Genomic DNA, 25,171 nt, shown 5'->3' with positions numbered 1-25,171 from the left:
TTCGATTCACTATTGACGACTTGAAGAAAAGGAACAAATACTTAAAAGGAAGAACTAAAACAACCAAATATTTCAATAAAAAATACACCATTTGTGCTGAATTTGCAAAGAAATGGACGGATTATATTTGTAGTTTATTCCGTAGAGACCTCAGTTATCTTCGTATGAATACAAATGCATCGTTAGAAGATATGACAATCATTTCGAAATGGATGAACAAACGACAGTCTACTCTGGAGTACTGTGATCTCACTGGATGTGATACAAATAGTGAAAGTATTGAATTATTTTTCAAAAAAGCGAAATTCTCAATTAATCGGTTGTCTTATGAACTGACACAACCCTATGAAATGAAGCCATTTAGTTGTGGAATTTTGGATGCGACCGAGTTTTTTGCAACCAGCACAACTTCTGAGTGTCCAGTTAATTGGATCAAAACTGATGAAATAATTAATTCAAGTTGTGAAAGAATTCTGATTGAGGCGTGTTCATTCGATGAGAATGATATTAACCGAATTTTGAAAGGATGGGTCGAAGGAGGAGGTCATTCCAGAATGAAGTTCTTCTCTGCAGCTGTGAAAATTCTTGATTTTGAGCTGTTATTGGACGGAATCGAGTTTGAAGAAAAGGATGAATCCCTCATACGACCATTCAAATTGTGAGTTGGAAAAAGACAAAATGAAGCCATGTACTGACATTAAAGTAAATTTTCAGTGACTTTATGGGAAAAGAAGTTCAATTCATATTCAAAGGAGGGTTTGATATCCGAAGTAAGGATGGAAAACTTGCGACGATTCAACAGAGAAACCCACTTGGTCCTGAAAACTACATGTTTTGGTTCACAATGTCAGTGTGGCCAAATCAATCATAATATCGGTTATCCATTTCTCTTGTACTTTTCTTACTTCGATAGTGGTTTTGTCGTTTATTCCGTTTTTCGATTGGTCTTTGCCGTGAGAACCAAAATAAAAGTTGTTATCTAGTAAACCAGTTCACTCATACATCATTCATTCACTAATGTTAAATGCGTTCTTATACGTACAATACAAGTTTTTCATTTTCTTCAATGAAGCAATTATTCAAAACTTCAAAAAAACAAACGGGCAAATTTCCTCGGTAACCCAGCAGACCGAAAATTATTTCCAGATGTTTTCAGACATATAAATTGCTTAAAATTCACAGAAAAGCGCGATTAATATCCATTTTATTCCAAAATAAAAACCTACCATCTAATCCAAAAATAAATTATGCAAAATTAATAGAGTTTTTTTTTATCCGAAATAAAATCCAAAAATAAATAGAGATCATTCAAAAAAAAAACACATCAAAATCTACAAGTGCCCTATCATTCGTTATTGCCAAAATAGAAATTACAGGTAAAATAAAAAAATACAAAAAAATAAATATCAGACGAATCGAAATAAGAATCAAATATAGACAAGTTAATTGCTCAAAAGTACCTTCACATCTCGCATCGCATCAGCCAAACTCTTCTTAAAATGTTGCAAATCAGTTCTCCGATCACTTCTAAAAGCTGTCGGTGCGAAGATAACACGATCCGGCTGAATATTGTAAGGACACCCATATCCATCACGTACAACTGCTCCATATGTCAGATAACAGTCTGGAATGTCTGTTGAAGTGGTGACTTGACTAGTGGATAGGGGGAATCTCATGACTTCAGCCCAAAGAGGATCCATGAAAAGTGATGGAATCTCTTCTCCAGTCACTTCTTCTCTTTCACGGGCAAGACAGAAAAGAGCACACAAATGATTGTCGATTCCGAATCCACTGATGTTCTGAAATTACATAATTTGAACAAAGGACTCTCTCCATTTGAGGCTTACCTCTAATGTAACCTTGACTTGCTTGAGAACCGCTTTCTTGAACAATTCCAGTTTTCTCTCCTTTGTCTCTTTTTTGTTTGTCATTGCTGTAACCCATTCCAATGCTTCTTGAGTGTTCGCTCGGATGTTATCAACTCTTCCAGCACCAAAACGACGGACAGAAGCAGTCTCGTAAGTGGAGACTAGATGACCGTGGGTTCTGGGAATGACTACTATGCGATTCTTTGAAAATCTGAAAACCTACTTATAATGTGCCAACTGCATAATCAACTGAATGAAACCATCTGGACTGACACCCCATTTTTTGATCGAATCTTTTCCGAACTCGTCAAAAATTAGAACTTCCAACTCCAACTCTTTCGCTAGTTCATCAAAAACTTCAGCTTGTTTCTTCAAAATGTTTCTTGAGTTTTCACTGAAATGCCATGTGAGAGATTTCGGATGGACGTTGCGGACATCGTTCCAGACCTGAAAACAAAAGAGACTCTTCTATCAAGAATTTAGTAGACTTACCATCTTGCTCTTGAAATATTTCTGAGCATATCTAATTGCAGACTCAGCCATGTTAATAATAACTATTCCTTCTGCAGTCGAGTGTTCAATGCACAGTCCGTTAACACCACTTGATGACACAACCAACTGAATTGTAGCATCATACCAACGATTGAGTCCGAACACAGAGGATCCATGTCCGGTCAGAGTGGAGTACCCTCTGGCGATAAACTCTTTTTCTTTGGCTGAGATATTTAAAGTATCTGAAACATAATTTTTTGAGTTATAAATTCACAAAGTTCTAAAATTCACCATTCTTTCCATAATCCACCTCATCCTCCATATCCAGACAGACTACGAACAATGCTGACTTGACCCACTCGTATGATTTTGAGTTCTGCTCAACAGTCAACATATCCTGCCAGAATAGAGCTGCATCGTCACGCGGGCCGACTCCAGATGCCCCGATTTTTGTGGTATTCTGAAAGGAAACACCATGGTCAAGGGGAAAGCTTAAAACTAATCGACTCACATTCTGATTGATCTTTGAAATCTCTTCAATTTTTGTCAACTGATGCTCCACATCTGCATACGAAACAAGTGCTCCGTTAATTCTGCTATGAAGTACAAATGTTTGATTTCTGCACATCACGAGTACATGTTCATTTCCATCATTTGTTTTTTGTTTCCTGATTTGCGTATCTTCTCCAACACCAGGCTCACGGTAGCAACTTAGAACACGATCGTACTGTTCCATACACATTTGAAGTTTTTGTGCACCAGTAGACTTTTCTCGGCATACTTGTCTACTGAAAATCTAACAAAACTGTATAAGACCTACAAGTGTCCCAATCAAAATTTCAATCTCCAAAAAACTTACGCGTCAATCAGATTCTTGTATTCGAGCACCCCTCTTGTCAGTAGAGCTGTGTACTTCAAATGATCTTCTTTCGATTCAAATTTCACTTTTGGAAAGATATATCCTGGGTTCGAGTTTACAGGTGTTGGAATCCGAACTCTCATGTACATTTCAGGCAACCAGAATTTTGTAGCCCAATTCGGTGACTTCTCCGCAATTTCCAAAAGTTGCTCCTGAAGTGGAGTTGCCTGTCGAACAAATTTCTGAGCAGCGTCATGGGTGGTCGCGAGAGATGCACGTTGGCCAACTGCTACGACTGCCGCATATTCGAGATATCTGGAAATGAAAATTTTAAAAAATTTTGAAATGGTCATTTATGTACCTGTCGAGTGTAGCCTCCAAAGTTGGCACCGGCGGTTTTGGCAGAGCGGTCTGGAATATTTTTAAAAGGGATTTTGATAAATTTTGAGACTAGATGAAATTAAGATTCTATACCTTCACAGTCTTCAGATTACGGTAGGCAATCTGGCTTGACAAGAACTGTTTCTTTAGGAATAATGAAACAATTCTCATGTTCCAATGGAATATATATGGTCTCACCAAAACAAGAATAGAATGTGTAAGACACAAAAAAAGTGTTTCGAACTAATTAGTTCTTCTTCTTCTCTCCCGACGAGTTCTCTTTTTTTCGAAATAAGCAAAGAGGGAGCCCAGTGGAGATGTTGTTAATGGGAAAGGGACGTTGTTGTGGAGGAGAGAAAAGATGCACTCCCTAGATACTATATTTTTTTGCTGGTGCTTCCTCTTTTTCTCTTGAAATAAAAAGAATCACTGCGAATTGAAATCTAATTAAATCGAAAGGTTGGAGATGGTCTCTGGGGGAAAAAGGAGAAAAAGGGGATGATGGAACTGCGGAAAAGAGCAGGAAATCAGGGGAACTACTTTGATGGTTTTTGTAACGAGTGAAAGTGCAGTAGTTGTTTTGCAAAAGTGACTTCTTGAACTCTCTAAGAAATTGGGAAATTTTTATTGAGGCATTAAAGGCATTCGGGTAAAGAATCTGAAGGCCACCAAGATCAGAAATCTACAAAAAAACAACAGTTCGTGGCAAAAATAGCGTAAACAAGATTTGCAACAAAAGGACGAGAGCATAACGAGTGGATGTTTTTAGTCGCTGGGGTTGATCAAAATATTTTTTTAAAGATTCACTAAGTACAGTGTCGGTCAAAAGGTTGTAAATTTTGGTCATTTTCGGTTGAAAATGCCCAACTTTGGGGGTGTGTCCTAGTAAAACTAACTGCCTCACAAAATAACTTTTTATGGGATCAAACAGACCACGAGTAGAACTCCATTTTTGTAGTTGACAACTTTTTTGTACGAGCACTTTCTAGCAAGTTACGTACCGACAAAGTAATTTCTCTCTCAAATGGACCAATTTCAGTGCAAAATAGTGTGATTTTTAAGCTGTCATCTTAAAATGACCATAACTTTCTGGGAAGTGTTCGTACAAAAAAGTTGTCAACTACAAAAATGGAGCGCTTCTTTTGGTCTGTATAATTCATTAAAAATCTACCTGATGGGACAATCAGTATTACCATGACACACTCTCAAAGTCGCACATTTTCAACTGAAAAAGCCAAACTATGATATCATTTTGGTCGGTACTGTAACTATTATAAACCCTTTCGAAGGAGTTTTTGTTTTATTCACATCATTTTAAGAGAAACTGATTCTGTTCTCAAAAAATATTTTTATTTTGATAACCACAACATAACAAACAAGCAGTTGTTCCAGTTTTGACACACATTAAATTCAGATCAGTATTATTTTTTCCAAATTCCTGAAACTGTAGTAGAGACATCCAGCAACTACATTTCTAATGCTTCACAATGTCCAATTATTTCCCAAAACTGATATGTTTGTCTCTTTTTTTTCAGTGAAAAATTACTACCTTTAACAAATTTTAATGAGCATTTCTGTACTTGCACATGGTCGGAATAGTGCGCATCAGAAAATCAGTTTCTGTATTTTATTACATATAATTGACACCAATAACTCACCTCATACCAATCATCGGACATTTTCTCCGTACAGTCTGTCATCTGGAATGATTATAAATAGTCAATTTTATATTTTGATCTTCACCAAACCACCAACAAGTGTTTCCTTTCAGCATCGATCATCTTTTTTTTATCAATTACAAGAGAAACAAGTTATAATAGAAATAGTTAAAATAATAATAATATTCTTGTTCATAAAATTTATATTATCGCACATTTGAAGATAACGAGAGTCAAAAAGTGAGAAGGAATGAATTGGGGGAAAGAATGAGAAGAGAAAGAGATTTGGAATAAATAATGAAGTCAGAAAGAAGCAATCTAGGCTAGTCATTTTTGGCCATTCGTAATTTTGGTTAGCATTAAAACACTTTTGGCATTCTTTTTTTGGGTCACGGAGAATCCACTACCACTGAGGATTCAATGGATCATATCCAGCTGGGAATTCTGCTTGAGGTCTCGAGTCTTGGAATGAGACGGCATGATTCGGAATGTTAGCTGAGTTTTGGTATGACTGTTGGTCTTCCCATCCTTGATAGGAATCATTGAATACTGTAGTTTCAGTCTTTCCACCGACTTGACTGTATCCAGGAGCATTGTTCAATTGAGTCATTTCACCGTTTTGTGCTGGAGCAGCGCCGCCTCCGTTCAATGAATCGTAGGAGTGAACTTTTCTGAGAAGGAACAAAACTGGGGCATATCCGATGTTTGTGATGAAGATGATGATATTGAGGGCCTTGAATCCCCAATTAGTCACAATCCATCCCGCGATAATTGGTCCGAAGGCGTAGGCGAGAGAGTACGAAATATCAGCAATGGCGTAGACAGAACCGTAGACAGAAACGTGGCGAGTATCCACGAGATGTCCGAGCATTGGAAGGAGAGAAGTATCGATGAGGGCGATTCCAAAGCAGACGAAGGCCAGAGGGATGATGAGTGTGAGGACAGAATTGGTATATGGGATGGCGAAGCAAGCGATTCCTTCCATTGAAAGACCAATCATAGCAATAGCCCAAGTGTATCCGGGGAATGATTTCAGAAGTTTGACAGTGACGTAGACTCCGAGAACATGAGGGAAGAATGGTGGAAGCCAGATGACACCGACGAGCCATCCGGGAGTTTCTGGCATGGTTTCAGCCATCCAGGTAGTGATGGTTGGTTCGAGGAAGGCGAGGGAGACGTTGGCCATGATGAGAGCACCGGAGCAACAGGCGATGAAGGGATCCATGAAGAGACGCCACATTGGGGTTCCTGGAAAAGTTGATGGTGAGGGGAGGGCATAGGAAGCATTTTCATTCGTAAAATTGGAAAAATCAATGTTTTTAAAGTTAATTAATTCCTCAAATTTCACAAGATTGATGTTTCCTCGAGTGCACGGTTGTAAATCTTGGTGGGATGATATGTTTATACAGAAAATTAAAACAAGGTTAACTACTGTGCGGATTCTAATCATAACTGCACCGTTCGTTTCAGAATTTTTATGGATTGAGGAAATGGTGAGTTCAGGAACAGGTTGCATTAACCGATTAAATGATTTCAGTTAGAACAGTTTCGACATGCGCCAAAGTTAGGAAAACTCATCAGAAACAAAAGATTCACGAACCTTGAACTTTCTCTCCGTGAGAATCGGTTCCTCTGCGATGTGGATTGATAACCATGAACACGGCGATAGCATCCGCCAGACATACAAACGAGAGAATCAAGAACGGTACAGGTTTTCCAGCAAGAGAATAGAGAACTGATCCGAATGGTGGAGCAACCAGACATCCGAATGAGATGAAGGCGAGGGCGATTCCAAGTGCGGCGGATCTTTCGTTCTCTTCAGTGAATCGATCAGCAATCATAGCGAGACCAGAGGTATCGGCGAATGCGGATCCGAAGCCCTGGAAATGCATTATATTACATTTTTTGTCAATCTGGATATTTTTTGATCTCTTGATGTTTCTCATTTTTCATTTTTCCTCTAAGAACATTTTTTGAAACTTTTGCTCTCCTGCTCTTTTCTCTTTTTCTGCCCAATTTGTGTCTGTTACCGCCTAGAAATGACCCAAGGGACATCCGGGAAGAAGACACTTATCACCCCGAACCATCATCATCATCATCCTATTTTTCCCCCTTCTACTCGACTACTGACTCGTTGTTTCTTGTGCTCCAAAGCATCTATTTCTTGTTAATTAGCATGGCGTGTACTGACACGAAATAGTGTACAAGACTACAGAGACGCAGAGACATTTCAGAAATCCTTCCCGTCTATTTTGCTCCTCTTCCCCATTTTTTGTTTGATGCAGCGATTCGAAATCGAAATATACATGGATGGGGGATGAAGATGCACCCGGTTGAAATGAGCACACCGGTGTGCTCAATTTGGTGGAATTGAGTAGAGAAAAAGGATGGAGGAGAGGAAGAAACCAAATCGAATTGTTCGTCTTCTTCGTCTTCTGAAGTGAAAGAAGAAAGTGGAAGAAGAAGAAGAAGGAACAAAAAAGAAGAGGAAGAAGACACTGGGGAAAAGAGATTTTTGAAAGATAGTCCAGCTGGGAGGTGTTGTTTAAAATTGGAATAAAATTTGGGAAGGTTTCAAAAATCAGGTTGATGATTCTTGCTAGAAAAAAAGGATAATCAAGACCATGTATGCGATGAGATTTTTCAGAGCATGATTAATTGGATAATTTAGAAATGAGCATAATTATGACTAGTCCTTGTCAGTTCTTTGGGTCTCGCCACGAGGCTACTGTATATTTCTTGAAATTTCGTATCGAGATCTTACACGGTCTGAGCTAGAGGAATTCTATCTAAATCCTTACATTGTTCGCGCAAATTTTTTAAATCTTGCTTCCATGTTTTTCCATATTTTCCCAAACACAAAAAGTTAAAATAACTAACCTGTAGTGATCTCGCAAACAGCAAAACTCCATAACTCTTTCCCAATGCAAAAATAGCCGTTGAGAAGAACATTGTGCACAGGCCAAGAATCATTGGAATCTCATATCCAACTCGATCAATGATATATCCAGAAAAGGGGTTGACAAAGATTTGAAGAAGCGCTTTCGAGGCGAAGAGCCATCCCAATTCGAGTTCCTCATCCAAATATTCAATCCGTCCTCCAACTTCTTTCACCAGATAAGTTCCATTCGCCAGACGATGAGTTTCATTGTGATATCCTTCGAACGAGACTTCATAATTATGAATATCTCGGAGATATTTCGGAATAATCGGCACTATAACCATATATAGCATGTTGTCGAGGAGGAGAGCAATCGATACAATCACAAGAACACATTTCTTCTGATTCTCCTGTTGTTCCAACCATTTCTTCGCCTCTTGCTTCAGAATTTCCGAGTCTCGGTTGATGACGGGCACGTTGAAACCCATTGTGTTTTTGTCTGCGTCTCTCTCCCTACCCTGTAATTTTGGAAATTTTCAGAACTTGGTTTCAGAATCTAGAAGACAAAAGGGAGAAGAATCAAGAGTGACGTGGGCCCCTTCTGTTTGTACCCCTTGACGAGAGACACCCCGGGAGAGAGACGCAGAGATCGAGAGGGAACGGAGAGAGGAGCCACACGCACAAGCCACGCCCCCTTCGAGACAATTTTTCATTTTTTTGCAGTTTTGTACAATGGATAGGAGTATGGAGGAACAAGTAATAAGGAACAGGTAAAAGATATGGAGAGATGATAAAAAGGATCGATTTGAGATGAAACACTTTTTGGTGGTTTGGTTGGAACTCATAGACGATGTGGTTGGATTGGTGGAAGAGGAGAGATTGAATGGAGGGACTAGTTTTTGCAAAATTGGATTTCTAGGTCATCTAGGTCAATCAAAGGTTATAATTCAGCGTTCATCAAACTGAGTTACAACTTTCTCTAGAAACTTTCTAGAGGAAGTTGAAAAATGTTCAAAAAAATTGTTCTTGAAACATTTTAAAACCAAATAATCTGGAAGCTTGGTTAGATGGAAACTGGTAAGATTCGAAACCGGCATGTTACGAAACCGGGGGAGATTTCAAAAATGCAAACTTTTGTTTTTTCTACACTTTAATAAACGAAAAAAGCAAAACAGTGCATAAATTTCTGGTTTCGACATTTCCCGGTTTAAAAAATTCTGGTTGTAAAATATCCCGGAGCTCTACAGAGCCTTTTTCTGGTTGTAAAATATCCTACAGAGCCATGTCTAGGTTGTCAAGACCATACCATTATATATTTTCTTTTTTTTAAACAAACTCACAAAGTAATGAATTCAATAAAACTAATATCAAGAGTATCTGACACTGAGAATCCCAGGTGCAGAAAAAACACGTGTTGCAGTTGTTTCCTATGAGTCTAGACAGCTGTCAGGCACTGAAACAACTGGTGTTTTCATATTCAGGTTTCAGCTATTCTTAGAATTTTCGGTCATGACCTGGAAACTAATTCTCGTCCACCATCTAGAATTCCTCTTCCATCTACCCAATCATTTCACACAATTTCAATATTTTTCTAGACTCACCTTTACAATGAACTCCTTGTCTTCAGGGCTTCAATCAACACGATCCTCGAGATCAGAACATTTCCAGAATCACCCTGAAACCAATCAATAAGTTCCAAGAAATACATAGAACAAAAAAAGTCTAGAAGAGAAAAAACCAAAAAAGCAAAAAGAAGATGACATGTGTATTTGAGACTCGGGGGTTTCGTATTCAGACGGACTTTTTCTATTGTTATTTTGGATGGATCGCCTTTGCGCCAATTCAAAATGCGCATGATTGATTGGTGGGGTGGGGTAGATGCAAAACGGATGAGGAGGAGAGAAGAGGAGAGATTTTGGAAATAAAAAAAAACGAACTAGGATAATAAAAAATGAGATGAGAAGAACGGATTGGGACATGATGGAGTCTGGAGCGGAGACATTTTCAAAGATTTTAGCGGGAGTACGATTTAAAAAAAATTGGTATGGTTAAAATGACGCAGAGATACAGAGTTTTTTCCAGGAAGATTTCGGTGGAGCGCGATTGAAAAAACGGAGATTCCCAAATACAAATCTTTCCGAACCGTAGAAGGATACTCGGGGGTGTAACTCGCTTCAAACTCAATATTATTAGCTGAAAAATATACCAAAATGTAGATCTCAACGAGTTTTATGTCCGTGACCAATCACGGGCCGGATGGCTATTCGTTGTTGAGCCGCAGGTCTGGAAAATTGTCAAAAATGTGAAAATTGTCAAAAAAGGTATTATAGCCCGGTCTGCGGAACATTAGCAAATATCCATTCGGCCCGTAGTAGGTCACGGACATCGAACTGGCCGAGATCTACATTTTGGAATATTTTTCAGCTCATAATATTAAATTTGAAGCGAGTTATGCTGTTTGCAAGTATGATTGAAAGCAGCTCTTCTTACTTTTACGATTATAGAAAATGTCACACCATCAGCATGAAGTACCTCATCCAGTAAGTATTTTGTTGGCAAATTGGAAAAGTGCAGGCACTGCTTAACAATCTCAACTATGGCATCGAACCTTTAAAATGTTTTTTTAAAGCACTCTACTTTTCGAATCAATTTCTATTAAAATCCTCAAATCTGTTAAAAAGTTGACACATCCACCCTCTCCTTCCCAAAATCATTACCGAGGTATACATCCCTCCTCTCCTCATTCTAAAAATGAAACCAATTAGTCTCGTATTCATAGCTCTCATCGAATTGGCTCAATTGCAAAAAAGATTTCGAGAAGGTTTGTTGGATAAGAAAAGAAAAAGCAACGTTTTCTCCGTCTAACCAATTCAACGGAATTCAATATAAATGAGAAGAGAAAGAAATATGAGATCGGTGGAAGGGAAACGATTCCCACGGTATCCACCCGAACCGAATAGAAAAGGAGGGGCACGTCATCATCATCTGAATATTGGAAAAAAAGAAGTAGAAGAAGAAGAAGACTTTCCTCCGTTTTATTCTGTTTCGAAGTTTTCGTTTTCGCTCCTATAAAATTCCCCAGAAGAAGAAGACGTCGTCGTCACAGAAGCACTGATTGGGATTGTTCGCGGAAACTGAGTTAGCGTCGGCGTCTCCCCGAATCCAATGATTTCTTGGTCGAGGAGACACACAGATTTTCGAGGATGTCGTCAGTTTTCGACGACGACTTCCAGAAGAAGAGAGAAGAAAGAGTGCGACTTCTTCCCACCACCTCTTTTTTCGTTTCGGACGAATTTCTAAGTTGTGAAAAAGGAGAAAAAAGGGAAGAGAGAATTTTTAAGTAAGAGTGTGAAAAAAAAGAAGAAAAAACTTAACAAAAATGGCTGTATCGTCAAGATTTTGGATTGGGAACGTTTTGAAAAAAGTTCGAGGCTTGAAGGAGTTTTGGACAAAGATTGGAATTCATGGACAAGGTATTTGCGGCAAAGGGGCTCTTTGCCGGGGGGTGGATTGTTCATTTCTGCTGGAATTCATTTCTGCTGGAATCAAACTAAATCAGTAAAAACCACGTAGAATCTAGAAACATGAGCAAGAGTCAAAACGCTGAAGCCAGAAGATGTAACACTGATCTTCTGGCTACCGTACCTGTTTTGATATATTTCTTCTTCAAAGACAAGCCGCCCAAGGAAGGTCAGATTCAGAAACGAGCTCCCTCCAACTTAGTATTGGATCCCATTCTTCCTTAATCCAGATAGCAAAAACTCAAATAACCAATTTCTGACTAGACCGACCCGAAATATAAAACAGAATAGAGTGTTGGGGAGAAGGAAAGAAAGTGATAGCTGAGGATGAGTCCTTCTTCTCTCTTTCTTCTTCTTCTTTGTATAAATGTAATACTCCCCGGGGACCGTTTCGATCCCCCGCACCCCCGAAACTCCCAAAAATGCTACGGAATCCAAACCAAAACTTGTGAAAAACTAGAGGCTGCTGCTGCTCCTCGTCACTTTTTCTTCTCCTCCTCGAAGGCGTGGCTTATGCTGCTCCACCTCGTCTCTACCGTAATCCCAATTCGTTTTGTCATGACGACTACATATAAATGGAGGAGGAGACGAGATGGATGTACGTCGTTTGTTTTTATTCGGAAAACAAGAAACCGAGTGGGAAGATTGGTGTCCGTTATGAATCAAAACGAATATGCTCTTTTTGCAGTCAGTCATGTTTTTGGGGAGAGCGGTTTGGAGAATGCTAAAATGAAAGGGCATGATTCCCTCCGAGGCGCGAGAAGAATTGAGGGTTATACCCTGGGCCTTCGTACTCGATTTAAGTTCTTGAGTCTTAAAACTCAAATGAAGTAGTTAGGTCAGCTACAGTAAGACTCACACACTCAATATAAACCTTAAACCTCAGTAACTCTAGAATAAGGAATTCTCACCACCACAACTCACTCAAAAGGACATACCACTAGACAGAAGTATAGTCATTTACAATTCTCTCCAGACGTAACTTTTTCTTCTCCCAGTGACTACGACGAATTCAAATTCAGAAATGCAGAAAAAAACGAAGTGATACAGCTCTGACGGAATAAATCATGAGAGCCAGGCGTGATACTGGGCGAGAAACGTACCCACGGAGTGAGGTTTTCGCACACTTGCTTGCTGCTTATTTTTCGATACAAAATCAAGTGATGAAAATGAAAAAAAAAAAGAAATAGGAAGACGAAAAAAACGGAAAGAGGAGAAGAAGAAGAAGACGGGTGTGGAGATTCGTATGCTTAATAATTGGTTGGAAAGGGAGAGAAGGAGCTCTCCGTTGAGCCAAAGGAGACAAGGCCTGTAATTAGGAGTTCTAGAAGAGGATGGAGGAGGAGTGAGAGCTCGAATTCGACTACTTTGATATATACGCCCACCGAAAAATATAGAATTATAGAGAGAAGTGGAGAAATCAGAGCTCCACGAGGTGGGCGTAATTAAAAAGAAGAGTTTGAAGTTGTGATATTTAAGGGTTGCCCCAAATGTGGATTGTTGGTTACCAGACTTTTAAGAACCAGATACTTAGATTTAAGCTTCGATATCGACGCGAGAATGGTATTTTTTGTGCACCACTCTTGAAGAACTCGCGTTTTTTTTAATTTGCTGAGTATCGACTTCCAGCTACTCACTGCCGCGATACACAGCTTAATGAAAAAAAAACATGATTCGAAATTTCTGGAATGTGAGATGATATGGAATTGTTCACAGTGATAATTTACTGGTACGGTGTGTCTTTCTTTTCAAATTTTCAAAATTTGAACGCCTGCTCTGACCTACAGTACCGCGCACAAGTATATTAAGTTTTGGTTTTTTCAGTTGAAAATGGCCAACTTTGAGAGTATGTCATGGTAATTCCGATTGTCCCATAAAGTTGATTTTTAATGGATCGTACAGAACAAAGGTCCAGCTCCATTTTTGTAGTCGACAAATTTTTTGTACGATCACTCCCTAGAGAGTTATGGTCATTTTAAGACGACAGCTCAAAATTTTATGACGTCCGTACAAAAAAGTTGCCAACTACAAAAATGGAGTTCTATTCTTGATCTGTTTGATCCATAAAAATTTATTATGTGGGACAGTTAGTTTTACTATGACACGCGGCTCCCAATCCATGAAACCCTCTAATTTTCACACCCTTCCATCTCCACTCTTCCAATTTCCAATTTCCCAAAAAGAAAGAAAAAGGGAATACCAGATGACAGACGAAGTCTTCTCACACCGTCACCAAGATTGACGACTAAATTGGAGAAGAGAACCATGGAATTTGAAGAATTATAGTGGATGAAAGAAAAAAAAGAGAAAGGATTCGAAAACTAGCGAAGGCAATTGAGCATTTTGAAATTGAGCCGAAAAGCTGAGAAGGACAACGGGAAACAACGAGAGGAAAAGGAATGGAAGGGAAACAAAAAATGGACGAACGAAAGTTTTGGTATAAGGTTTTTGGAATTTTGGAATTTTGGAAATTCGGGGAACTTGGAGAGCAAGAGGACTCCGCCATCTTGCTTTTTCGACGCTTCGGTAGAGCGTGGTGACCCAAAAAAACTTATCAGAACTGAAATAGACGTTGCCCACCTTTTTAAAATGTTATCATCACTTCGGAGTGTCGAATGTATAATTGCTATTTACTACAATTTTAGTGTCGGTCTGCGTCATTCAACACGACGTTCTCAGGTAAAATATGAAATCAGAGAAAAATAATTATAGAACTACAAGTTTATTTGTGGAGAGAAGAAGAAGAAGAAGAAGGATTTTGTAAATTTGAAGTTAGATTACGTCTACACTTTTTGATCTCTCAATCTTGCAATGGGATCAAAATGTGTGGAATCAGAAGCTTGCAGCAGTCACACTGAAGCCGTTGCGAAACCGAGACGCCTTAAAACCGTACAATCTTAAACTTGAAAAAATAAATTGATAATGGGTGAAACTTCTGTGCAGACAAGCAGCTCCAGAACACAAAAACATACCAAAATAATTATTTCCCGTGAGAACCAAAAACCTTCAGAGAACTGAAAAATTCACAGATCTGAAAAGCCTACGTGCAATTTTCAAAACCCCAAATCAATTGGTAGTATCAAGATACTCTAAGAAATTGATCCTGAGAAAATTCTTCTGAAAATGATATCATCAGTGTTTTTTTTAATTCAAAAACCGAATAAAACTGGCTATGGTCGAGCGTTTCCCTTCGTATGACGGGACGGCTCGGATTGAAAAATGATGCGTTTTTCTCTTTTTTTGGGAGGGATGGCGTTAAGTGAATTTGAATTTAGGAAAAGAAAGAGAAATGGTTTCGAATTTCGACGTACTATGAGATGAGGATACGTAGAAATGATGACAGAGATTTTTGAGGGTTAGGAAGGGGGAGCAACTGGAAAGATGAATGTCTGCTTTACCGATGGAGTGGTTTATAAAAAATTTTTGACAGTTTGCAAATTACAAATGTGGTACATATAAAAAGATGCAAATGAGTGTTACTTAATGAATAAGCAGCATCTATAAATGCAGAACTTCTAAAACTCAAGAAAATGATCGAAACAGAAAAAAATAGAAAAACACTATTCCAAATCTAGATTATCCTATCTCAGATTTTCCATAGCTTGATTTGTGTTTGAATATGTTTTATTTTCTCTTCCCGAACGACTTCAGAAGAAGAGCCACGTCCCGTTTTCGTGCCGTTTCGTTTCCATGACAAGCTCATTTCATTCTCCTTCTCCCTTTCTTTTTTCCCGTATTTTTCATCTCGATTACGACCTTTTGTCATCTGAAAAGAGCACTGAAAACGAGGAGAGAGCAGGTATTGTTTCGAACAATTTTATTGGATGTATTCGTTACTATTCGTTACGGGACTACAAAAAAGAATACGAATTCAAATTTTACGGAGAAGAAGAAAGGAAATGTAGTCGTCTAGATTTAAAGGAATGGATAAATGAATCGCGGGATTTGGAGTCGTAAAGTGGTGAGTGAGTATTCGAGTATAAAACGGTAAGTCAGCAAATTGGAAAAAGAAAACAAAGGGAGTATTCTGGAATTGGTAAACTTCGTAGAAATAGGGAAAGAACAGGAAAATTGAAACAGGAAAGACAGCGATGCAGGAAGAATATCGTGAGAACAGTGATGCGTAGACTTTCTGGAAAATGGGAAACGTTTATTGAGCAATCATGGTATTGCAGTCACACTTGATTGATTCGAAAGTGCTCAGAATATTGATAAAACGTTGTCTTTTTGAGTTATTGCAACCAAAATACCGTATAACCAATAATAGAGGGACACCGCTAGCAAGAGTTTGAAGCATCCTATCTCGGCTGTCTTTAAAGATATAAAAATGTTTTCAACTAAAGAAATTTTCCATGAATAATAAGCTAGATTTTGTCAGTTAAAAGTTTTTTGATATTTCATTTGGAAACCGAGATATACCGCCGCGAGCAAGCACCGCTAGGTACGCCTCCATTACAGGTTTTACGGTAAAAATTCTATCCTGAAAGTCTTTATCTACAAACTAGAGTAACCTTGGAATGAACTATTTCATCTGTGACAATTAATGCAATGCTAGAAGTCTTTTGAAGGTTTGTTCATGCTTCGAGCATCGAGAATATTCCTTCCTGAATGAACAATCGCCCAAAATTAAGGTCGATGCACTCAGACCTTAGTAAGGCCTCCTCGTTTGAAAACAATGTCTTGACGCTCATGGATAATGAACAAATGTATTAAAATACACTTTTACATGTCATGAATAACCACATTATCAGTTATAAAACTTATATTAATGTCATAATATAAGTTCATATTTCATTGCGTTGTTAGGCCCCAGACGATCCAATTACTGTTTTACCAGTCTGTGATGTCACCAATTGAAATTTCAAAATCTTTTTCTCAATTTTCAAAAAAAAAAGACTTCAAACACCCGACCTCTTCTCCCATGATCAAGTGAAACTATTTGGGCGTAACCCTATTCTTCTTTCAAATCCATCAAAACATGACTCATCGTTTCCCCTTTCATTCTTCTTCTCATTCTATTTCAAAACCCATTTCTATCCATCTCTCGTTCTCCCGTATTTATATACTGTTGGTTCTTCACTTCTACTCTTTTTTCAAGAGAGTTTTCTCTTTTTTTTGGTCTTCTTTTTGAAGTAGTTCAATGTAATTTTGTTTCAATTTTTGATTCTCCAATGAACTCGATCAAAGATTTTTGAGGTCGAGTGAGAACAGCTGGTCTCAGATGAGAGATATAAATATCACTTTGATCTTCTCTTCGTTTTCTAGAATTTCGCAATTCTTTTTTCTTTGTCGGCAAAACTGTGGACCCTTTGTAAAAGTTTGATGCAATTTTTCGGTTTTTTTGAGTATTCTCAATTTTTCTGATTTCAGATTCTTAATTCAAGAATTTTTTCTCAGACTGTTTTGAATTGCAATTCTCGAATTATTCTTTGTTTCGAGAACATTCATCTATATTCTGACTCATTTCCTATTACCAATTCTAAGTCAATTCAAATCGACTAGAATTTCGAAATTCTTCTCCTTTCCGTTCCCTCTTTTTCCTCTTTTTCTTCCTGTTTTTCCATCCGACTTCTCTTTTTCTCTTCTTCTCTAAATCTCTTCTCCAAGTTATTTTCTGCCTCTTTTCAACCTATTTTTACAGTCAAAAACACTACTGCGCACTCCTTCTCTCCGTCTCTTCTCTTTCTAATTTTCACCTTTCAACCCACTTTTTCTCTCTGGGCCCCCTTTGTTTATTCTTCTTTACCCCAGTTTTCGGTTACATCTATATTTTTTCTTTTCGTGCACTTTTATTCCTTCACTTTTTTGTAGTCTCCAGGAAAAAAACGATGTCAGGAGCTCCGCCACCATACACTTCTCAACCACAACCATATGGAAATGTAAGATTTTATTTTTTTCAGTAACTACTTTCAAAATTTTATGGAAAACAAGTCCACCTTGATATTTTTAGTCACCCTACATATAATTACGTTAGTGACCAGAATAACAATAAATTATGGGGTTATTCAGGTCATGTAAAAATGTATTTTAATACATTTTTTCCTTATTCACGATCGGTGAAAAATGTATTTTAATACATATTTTTCCCCCATTTTTCTACATTTCTCCCCAATTTTTTGACAGTTTTTCTACATACGCATGTCGAAAAATGCAAAAAAGAGGAAAAACGCTGTTAGACCAACGGTAAACTGAGATTTGTAAAAAATAGTTTCTCGACTCTCGTGAATAAGAAAAAAATGTATTAAAATACATTTTTACATGACCTGAATAACCCCATTAGACTCCCTAATTAACGTTTTTCAGGCAGGTTACGTTCCCCAAGGTCAGAACCCATACCCAGCTCAAGGACCATATCCACAAGGATATTACAACCCAAATCAGCCGCAAGTGATGTAAGTTTTCCAGTTTTTTCAAAAAAATATATCGTGTCAAAAAATCTGACAATATAGCCGCTGAGCCAGTGGGAAGATAGATCTCTGAAACAATGATTTCATTAGCCTACTGTAGTCTAGACTACTGTCCCTACAGGAACCTTCAAAATCTCAGCTCCCTTCTTCTCTAATCCTCCAACCTCCCAATGAACTCTGAACTCATTCCCTACCTGAAAAAACCAGCAAAAAAGAGAGCCTACAAACCACATTTACCTCTTTTCTTTCTATTTGCACAGTGTTCATTTTCCGGCAGGAAGGAGGGGAGAGGAGGCACTTCTATTTGCGAGTTACTCGAGGTCGCCGCGCCAGAAAATTGTGGGAGAATTGAAGGAAAGAGGTGTTGGAACATAGGACATCTGGAAAAACGAATCGACAGAGAGACATCTAAATTAAAGATTCTCATTCCAGATACGTTCAACAGCCAGCTCCTCAACAACGTCAATCCGATGATAACTGCTGGCTCACTTCAATTTTGGCTCTCTGCTGTGGATGTCTGATTGGAGAAGTGTGTTGTGATAGTCCAATGCTCTGCTGTGTGCTTCCTTGCCCAATTCGTCTTCCACGATTCCGATAATTGCATTTTTGACTCTTATGGTTCTACACGGGTACTTTTGTCATCTTCTGCAGTTATTTGAAAGTCCAATATCCCCCATACCACTTTTTTTGTAAAATAAATTTTCGAATCTTCTTGTCTGCTAGTTACTCTGTCTATATGACACCGATGCCATTGATGCGCAAAAAAACTTGTTCAATCGTCGGGGGGCAAGCGGAGAGGTAGACAGTAGACAATTTTAACTGCGCTCGCGGGAAAATCAAAAGGGTTGCAATTTGTAGAGAGAAAGTTTGAAAGTTCAATGTCAACGCGATTTGCCTAGGCCACATACGAGAATTATTACGTTTTTTGCATTTTGCAGAGTATAATAATCACAATAACCAACAACCAAACGGAGACTCTCGGTGTACGCGTGACAGCGTTTCGCCTCCCTTCCGCATGCAATCGCCTCCTCTTCTTCTTCTTCTTTTTTTCGTTTTCTTTTTTCTCGTCGTCCGGCAGTCGCCGTCCAACAACCTTTCTTCAAGTGCGTGTTTTTTTCTTTTTTCGCTACTTCTCTTTTTCTAATCGTCCAATTGGTTGTTGTATGGGAGAATGGACCGTCTTTGTTCGTGGCTGGAATGGCGGGAGAGAGAAGGGGGACACTGTTTTTCAGAAGAAGAAGAAGACGACCTTGGTGGGCGACGGGGAAGACTTTTTCAGACTGGACAGGAGAGAAGTTGCTGAAAACAATTGACCTAGTTGCTGGGAACTGGAATCTCATCTGGAAGGGACGACTTCTAGCAAAAAACATTCAAATCAGCGATTTCTGAGTTCAGAACAGCTCACGTTGGCACGGTGCCAAAAAGGGGGAAGATTATTTTAAAAAAAAGAGACTTTGTTACCTTTGATTTGTCTCACGTTTCCGATGGGATGGGCTTCTGAGTCGCTGCTCAACGAGGAAGCTTCATAGCTACCGAAAAAGGATTCAGAGTCAGAATCAATTCTACCATCCCCCCGTGGTGATCTAAAATTTTGGTAGTGATCTCCTAAACCCTTTCTCTCTTTTGACATATTTCAAAAACCCTCTTCCTCCCCCCGATTCCTTCCTCCATACCTCGAAACCCAACAACCTCCGACCTCTTTGGGGTTGCGCGGCGCCCGCGGATTAGTTCGCCATCTTATTACTTGTTTAGTTTGCCCCGGCGCCCGCCTCGACGCTCCAACCAAAAAAAAGAGCGAAGAGAAGAGCGTTTTCAACAGTACGCGCAGCCGCGAGACACAAACAGATGAGGGAGAATAGATGGAGGGAAATACCGCGCGGCGAGAAGAGGAATCGTCTCTCTCCGAGGCGGAGGGAGAGATGGCAAAGGTTAAAGGGCGGAAAGAGAAACGAGAGAAGGGGACGACGCAAAAAGAAAAGGGGAGCCAGAAGAAGAGAAGACACACGCGGGGCGGCCGCCCGCTCCCCGTCCGTATGCACACGGTCACGTCTCCAGCAGAGTCCGTGGTCTCTCGCCATCTCTCACCGTCTCGCACTCTCTTCCCGGCGCCCTACTGTTTTTGACGCGCGCGTCGCGCCCTCCTCCGCACCACGTTTCTCTTCTACTGCATCGTCGCGTCCCCCTCTCTCCCCACTAACTGGCGTCTTCTTCTACTTCGGGGGGCCCCCTGTGTGCTTGCTGTGTGTCTGTGTATATTTTGTTACTTGCCGCCTCCCAACCGCACACACATACTACCAACACAACCTCCTCCTTCTCCTCCTGATGCCATTTTTTTTCTATTTTTTCCCACACTCAATGCGGTGTGCGCTCCCCCGTTACCTTTTTTCAAAAATTTCCATTGTTCTACATCAGTATACTAATAGGCTTCAGGAACAGGGGGCGAATCCCAAAAGTTTTGGTTACGGTAGCTTCCAACTCTCCCTGCTAGAACTCAAACTGAGATTCTGAAAGGCGGGGGATTCGGAGAACGCGCCATCAGCTTCTCCGTTTTTTTGAAGAAGACACCTGTTCGGCCTCTCCGGAGACTGACAGTCTGCGCCTCCTCGGTTCTTCCGCTATCTCTTCTACTCTCTGTGTTTTTTTCGGTTCTAAATTTCGAAACCGTCGTTATCAAGAACCTATTTTCTTCTTTTCAATTTGTTAACAGTTCCAGTTTTCCTTATTACTTTTTTCCTACTCGGTTTTCATGACGCGCCTCCAAAATTGTACTTTTTTCCAAACTCCGAATCGCAAGATATTGTATTTTGCAGATATGTCAGAACAGTCAGAAGACGCGGAGGACATTAAACCGACCATGTCAACGGCACCAGATGATTGTATGGAGTCGGATCCGATAAAGGAGGTGAGTATGGGGTAAACATCGGAAGGAGAAGATGTATTTGGGATTCATTTCAATTGTGGGACACTTTTTAGCCGCTCGGACATCTGGACTCCTAAACTGACCGACTTAATTCTGACTTGAGAAAACTTGAGACAACAGGATACACAGACACACAGGCAGACAATCAGTTACAATGTTCTGTTAGAAAGACCTCGAGGCGCCGAGCTCATTTTTCTATTTCTCATTCACCATTTCATTTTGGACATCAGGACACCGGACACACAGACAGTCCAAGGTTTTAAAAAAGCTTCCGACCGTTTGATCCAGCTTGGAGTGGCTGGAAACATCTTGTGATCCTGATATCTGTTAGGACAGTTGATATCCACTTGGGTTCAAAATTCGGATATTAAGATAGGCAGCCACACATAAACTTAAGGAATTATTTCTCGGTAACCTGGACATCCGGATTTCTAGACACACAGATAGACCATCAGATACAGCACTAGGCTTTCGCTCCGAGAAAATACCGCTACAGTATCGAAGACACGAAATTAGAGTAATCCTCTGGATATCTGGAGACATTGACACACATACAGACTTTTCCGATTTTCAGGTTTTTATCTGCTCTCCCAATTACTAGTGGCTCCTTTACGTCTCACTGTTTTTTTTTGCTCCGCTAATACTCCCCACATGTGTTTTATACTCCATTTCCATTCCTTCCCATCTGTACTAAAATCAACAGTCAACACACAATTTTTGCAGATAAACTTCCTTCTGGCAAGTAGTAAAAACATGAAAATCGAAGAGACGCCCGTCTTCAATATCCGACTAATTGCCGAAGTGAAAGCGCGTCCATTTCTATACGATCAATCAGATGAAGGATATAATCTGCTGTCGTGGAGGAACTCGGCATGGAATGAGATTGCTGAAAATTTGGAGACCACTTGTGAGTTTTGACTCGAATATGGTCAGATAGTTTAAATAAGAATTATATTTCCAGCTGAGCATGTGAAAACGAGATGGAAGACGTTGAGGGATCGATACAAGAAGGAAGAGAAGAAGGAACGGATATCCAAGAAACCATCTAGTTGGGTATTCCAGCGACCCCTCAAGTTCATTCAAGCACATTTGAAAGATCGACAGTACGTTTCAATTCACCATTTTACAGCTCTACAATTTTCCGTTTCAGCACCGATGAGACTGACTCCAACCCTTCCTCAGACCACTCTGTAAAACAAGAATCCGGTGGTCCTGGCCACGTGTCACCTATGGAAGCAGCCATGTCTTTCATTGAAAATGAACTGATCAGAACCCAGGAGACCAACTCATCCAAGTCTTCAACTGATGTGGATTCAAGCTCCGCCTCCACCGCCTCAAGTTCTTCATCCAAAAACACGGGAGGAACTCAGGAAAGAGCAGATGGGAATGTGGTGACACCTCCACCTCTGCCCATCCCAATGGCCGTCACACCTTCTCCATCAGCCACGTCATCAGCATCACACAACGGAGTGGGACCAGCAGTAAAGAGAAGTCGAGTCTCGTTGACTGATGGAATGACGCCAATGTGAGTTCAGAGAGCTACAGTATACCTTTGTTTTCGTCGTTTTCCCGATTTGGAAGGTTATATGGGAAGTAAATAGAGAAACGTTCTGAACTTTAGGGATGACAGGGGTGAAAAGAAAACGAGAGAGTGACAAAAAGTAAACAAATAAAATCGTTCGGAGAAGAAGAAGCAGAAAAAGTGTCTGCGCTTCTCGCGAGGAAAATGGAAATAGAACAGTTTTTGTTGACTAAAAATATAAATATGCATATGCAAAGGAGGTCGATAGACACATAGTTAGACTTAAAATACATCTGGATTCATGGAAACACAGACAGATAGACATACGTTATTCAGTTTCAAGCGGAAAACGACGGACTTTGTGTCACGATGTCCGACAGTGTCCCAAAACATTTTAGGTCTGTAGTGTGAACAGATAAAATTCAGAGCTTCATTTTTCTAGTTAGTGACTTTTTTGTGCTTCACCCCGGATAGTTACGTCCCTTTGGAGTAGACAGTAGAAAAATAAGCAGCGCTTCAAGTTGAGAGGGACCTCTACTTTACCGCGTTTTATCTCTGTAGAGAGGGGCCATACAAAAAAGTTGTCCACTACAAAAATGAAGCTCAAGGTTTGAGCTTTGTAGTCTAGAAATTTGGAGCCGAACGAGCAACTCTTGGCTCCATGTCATACTTCCAAAATCCTTACTTAGTTCGTTTGTCGATGCTTTACTTGTTCGAGCTTTACCTTTCTTGGGCGGATTCATACAAAAATGTTGTCAACAAAAAAATGAAGCTATAAGTTTGAACTACATTTTCTACAAAGCTAGCTCTTTGTCACTCGGTAGCCCCATCTGAAAGATCTCAAATAAGCTGCAAAAACAGAAAAACTTGGAAACATGGGCATAAAAAGAAAAGAATTCAAAACAGCTTTTAAATGTAAAATACAGTATCCAGATTCCAACGCTCCCATTTCCAGATCATCTCGAAACGCCGCCGTCGCCGCTGCAACAAGTCTCGGTCTCTCATTCCTACCCGGTCTTTCACAATGGGGAACGACACGAGAAGAAGAAGAAGATGAGATATTCGCGAGAATGATTTCTATCAAATTGAGTAAACTCGACGCGAGAACCAAAGAAGTCGCCAAGTTACAAGTACTCAAAGCGATATTTGATGCCCAATTTACGACTCCGCCCACTACTTAAACTCATGCTTCGGGTGATCTCTGTTACCCGGTGTAGATACATCTACTACAAGTGTTCATAACCGTGTCTCTGATGCTCATAATCCATCTCTTCAACCTATTTCACTTCTCTCTTCAGTACTGTCCGTACCAAAATATCTCTAAAATGAATACCAGTGTTTCTATGCATCGTTCTTTTATCCCAGTGCTAGTTTTCATACCGACGTAGTAGTGCTTTTGTTTGTCCCCGTTATGTTTTCTTCTGTTGTGAATCCGTTGATGGCCTAGAGTTTCCTAGACCCCTTTTCCAATCGGACCCACAATATAATAATCGTTCGTGTAAATTTCTCCCGTTTAGACATTCCTCGTTTAGCCCTATCCCGTGCTCTCCTCCCCTGTCTCTTCTCGTTTTCTTCCCTGTTATGTTTTCTTTTTGTACCATGTTGTGAATAGATCTTCTCTTCTTTTTCGTGATACATGCATATAAAACTATATATGAACAACTTTATTATGATTCCCTTGTTTTCCCAATTCAAGTTTAAATGAACAAATTAGTCAAAAACTGAGCAGCAGAGTTCAGCGCAGCAAGTGAGCAGATAGGTACACGCACAGCACATCAGACAACATTGACAGCAAGCGCAACAGTCGCAGCAGTTGGAATCTTGACGCTGTTGTTGATAGCCTGGTTGCTGTTGATAACTGGAATATCGATTGATTGATATCTGGAATCCAGATTCTGGACACACTTCCAAATTTTCATCTCTCAATAATTCAAGAAAAACTAACATGATAATCGGCTGTTGATTCGGATACGGTTGTTGAGTGAATACTTGTCCACCATTCGGACCATAAGAAGGATGTACTGGGAAGGACATGCTCAGTACGATTCAAAAAATGGAAGGACAAAGAAAAAATAACTGGCGACTAGTGAAAAAGAAGCCCTCGGAAAAGCCATTCGCGGGGAGATGTCTCCAAGCAACCACTGCCTTGAATGTCGTCGTTTTACTAGTGAAATGAGAGAAATGGTGGAAAACTTGCGCTTGTGGTCTCGTTAGATTTTTGAGAGGAAAAAAGAAGATTTCTGAATGAAACTGTATGGAATACAATTCTGAATGAAACTGTATGGAATACAATTCTGAAAATGAAGGAAGGAGATATGGAAATGAAAGTTTAGGAGATATTGTGTATTTTTTGAAGGAAAGCTTTTTCGATTTTCAACAATTTTCAGAAGAACAACCCTGTTTTCCGACAATTTAGTGATGAACGGTGTGAATGGCAAGAAATGCGTGATAAAATACCTGAAACATGTGCCTCAAAACTTCTAAAAATGTTAAATCTTCATGATGAAAAAAATTGATAACAATTTCTATTTGTTTTCCGATTGGAACTGCTCAATATCGCCTGAAATTGTCTTCAGAATGCAATTGGATACCTACCGTAACTTTTAAAGGCGCAGTGTCCGGTTTTTGCTCGGGTCTCGACACGACACTTGTTTTTACAACT

The 25,171-nt window shown here is 39.6% G+C and overlaps 5 protein-coding genes across 5 annotated transcripts; 3 read left to right on the top strand and 2 right to left on the bottom strand.

Annotated features, from left to right (window-relative positions):
* Window positions 1-164: 164 nt before the first annotated feature.
* Window positions 165-871, top strand: GCK72_015033 (uncharacterized protein; the record flags this gene model as incomplete). Its single annotated transcript, XM_053730586.1, has 2 exons — window positions 165-658; window positions 715-871. The coding sequence occupies 2 exons, from the start codon at window positions 165-167 to the stop codon at window positions 869-871; spliced, it is 651 nt and encodes a 216-aa protein (XP_053585358.1).
* A 571-nt stretch (window positions 872-1,442) lies between these two features.
* GCK72_015032 (uncharacterized protein) lies at window positions 1,443-3,771 on the bottom strand (the record flags this gene model as incomplete). The annotated part of the gene is made up of 9 exons (XM_053730585.1): window positions 1,443-1,799; window positions 1,848-2,046; window positions 2,092-2,315; window positions 2,361-2,602; window positions 2,652-2,820; window positions 2,872-3,148; window positions 3,220-3,534; window positions 3,581-3,630; window positions 3,694-3,771. 9 exons carry the CDS (start codon window positions 3,769-3,771, stop codon window positions 1,443-1,445), a joined length of 1,911 nt encoding a protein of 636 aa, XP_053585357.1.
* A 1,890-nt stretch (window positions 3,772-5,661) lies between these two features.
* Window positions 5,662-8,627, bottom strand: GCK72_015031 (uncharacterized protein; the record flags this gene model as incomplete). Its single annotated transcript, XM_003108697.2, has 3 exons — window positions 5,662-6,506; window positions 6,859-7,138; window positions 8,139-8,627. 3 exons carry the CDS (start codon window positions 8,625-8,627, stop codon window positions 5,662-5,664), a joined length of 1,614 nt encoding a protein of 537 aa, XP_003108745.2.
* Window positions 8,628-17,488: 8,861 nt separating this feature from the next.
* GCK72_015030 (uncharacterized protein) lies at window positions 17,489-18,665 on the top strand (the record flags this gene model as incomplete). The annotated part of the gene is made up of 3 exons (XM_053730584.1): window positions 17,489-17,539; window positions 17,964-18,052; window positions 18,500-18,665. The coding sequence occupies 3 exons, from the start codon at window positions 17,489-17,491 to the stop codon at window positions 18,663-18,665; spliced, it is 306 nt and encodes a 101-aa protein (XP_053585356.1).
* A 2,214-nt stretch (window positions 18,666-20,879) lies between these two features.
* Window positions 20,880-23,690, top strand: GCK72_015029 (uncharacterized protein; the record flags this gene model as incomplete). The annotated part of the gene is made up of 5 exons (XM_053730583.1): window positions 20,880-20,969; window positions 21,711-21,894; window positions 21,949-22,090; window positions 22,138-22,512; window positions 23,465-23,690. 5 exons carry the CDS (start codon window positions 20,880-20,882, stop codon window positions 23,688-23,690), a joined length of 1,017 nt encoding a protein of 338 aa, XP_053585355.1.
* Window positions 23,691-25,171: the final 1,481 nt, after the last annotated feature.

Source organism: Caenorhabditis remanei, chromosome IV (assembly GCF_010183535.1).
Source record: "Caenorhabditis remanei strain PX506 chromosome IV, whole genome shotgun sequence".
NCBI classification, from domain to species: domain Eukaryota; kingdom Metazoa; phylum Nematoda; class Chromadorea; order Rhabditida; family Rhabditidae; genus Caenorhabditis; species Caenorhabditis remanei.
The sequence above is the reverse complement of the archived record's forward strand: the minus strand, read 5'-3'. Positions and strand labels throughout refer to the sequence as shown.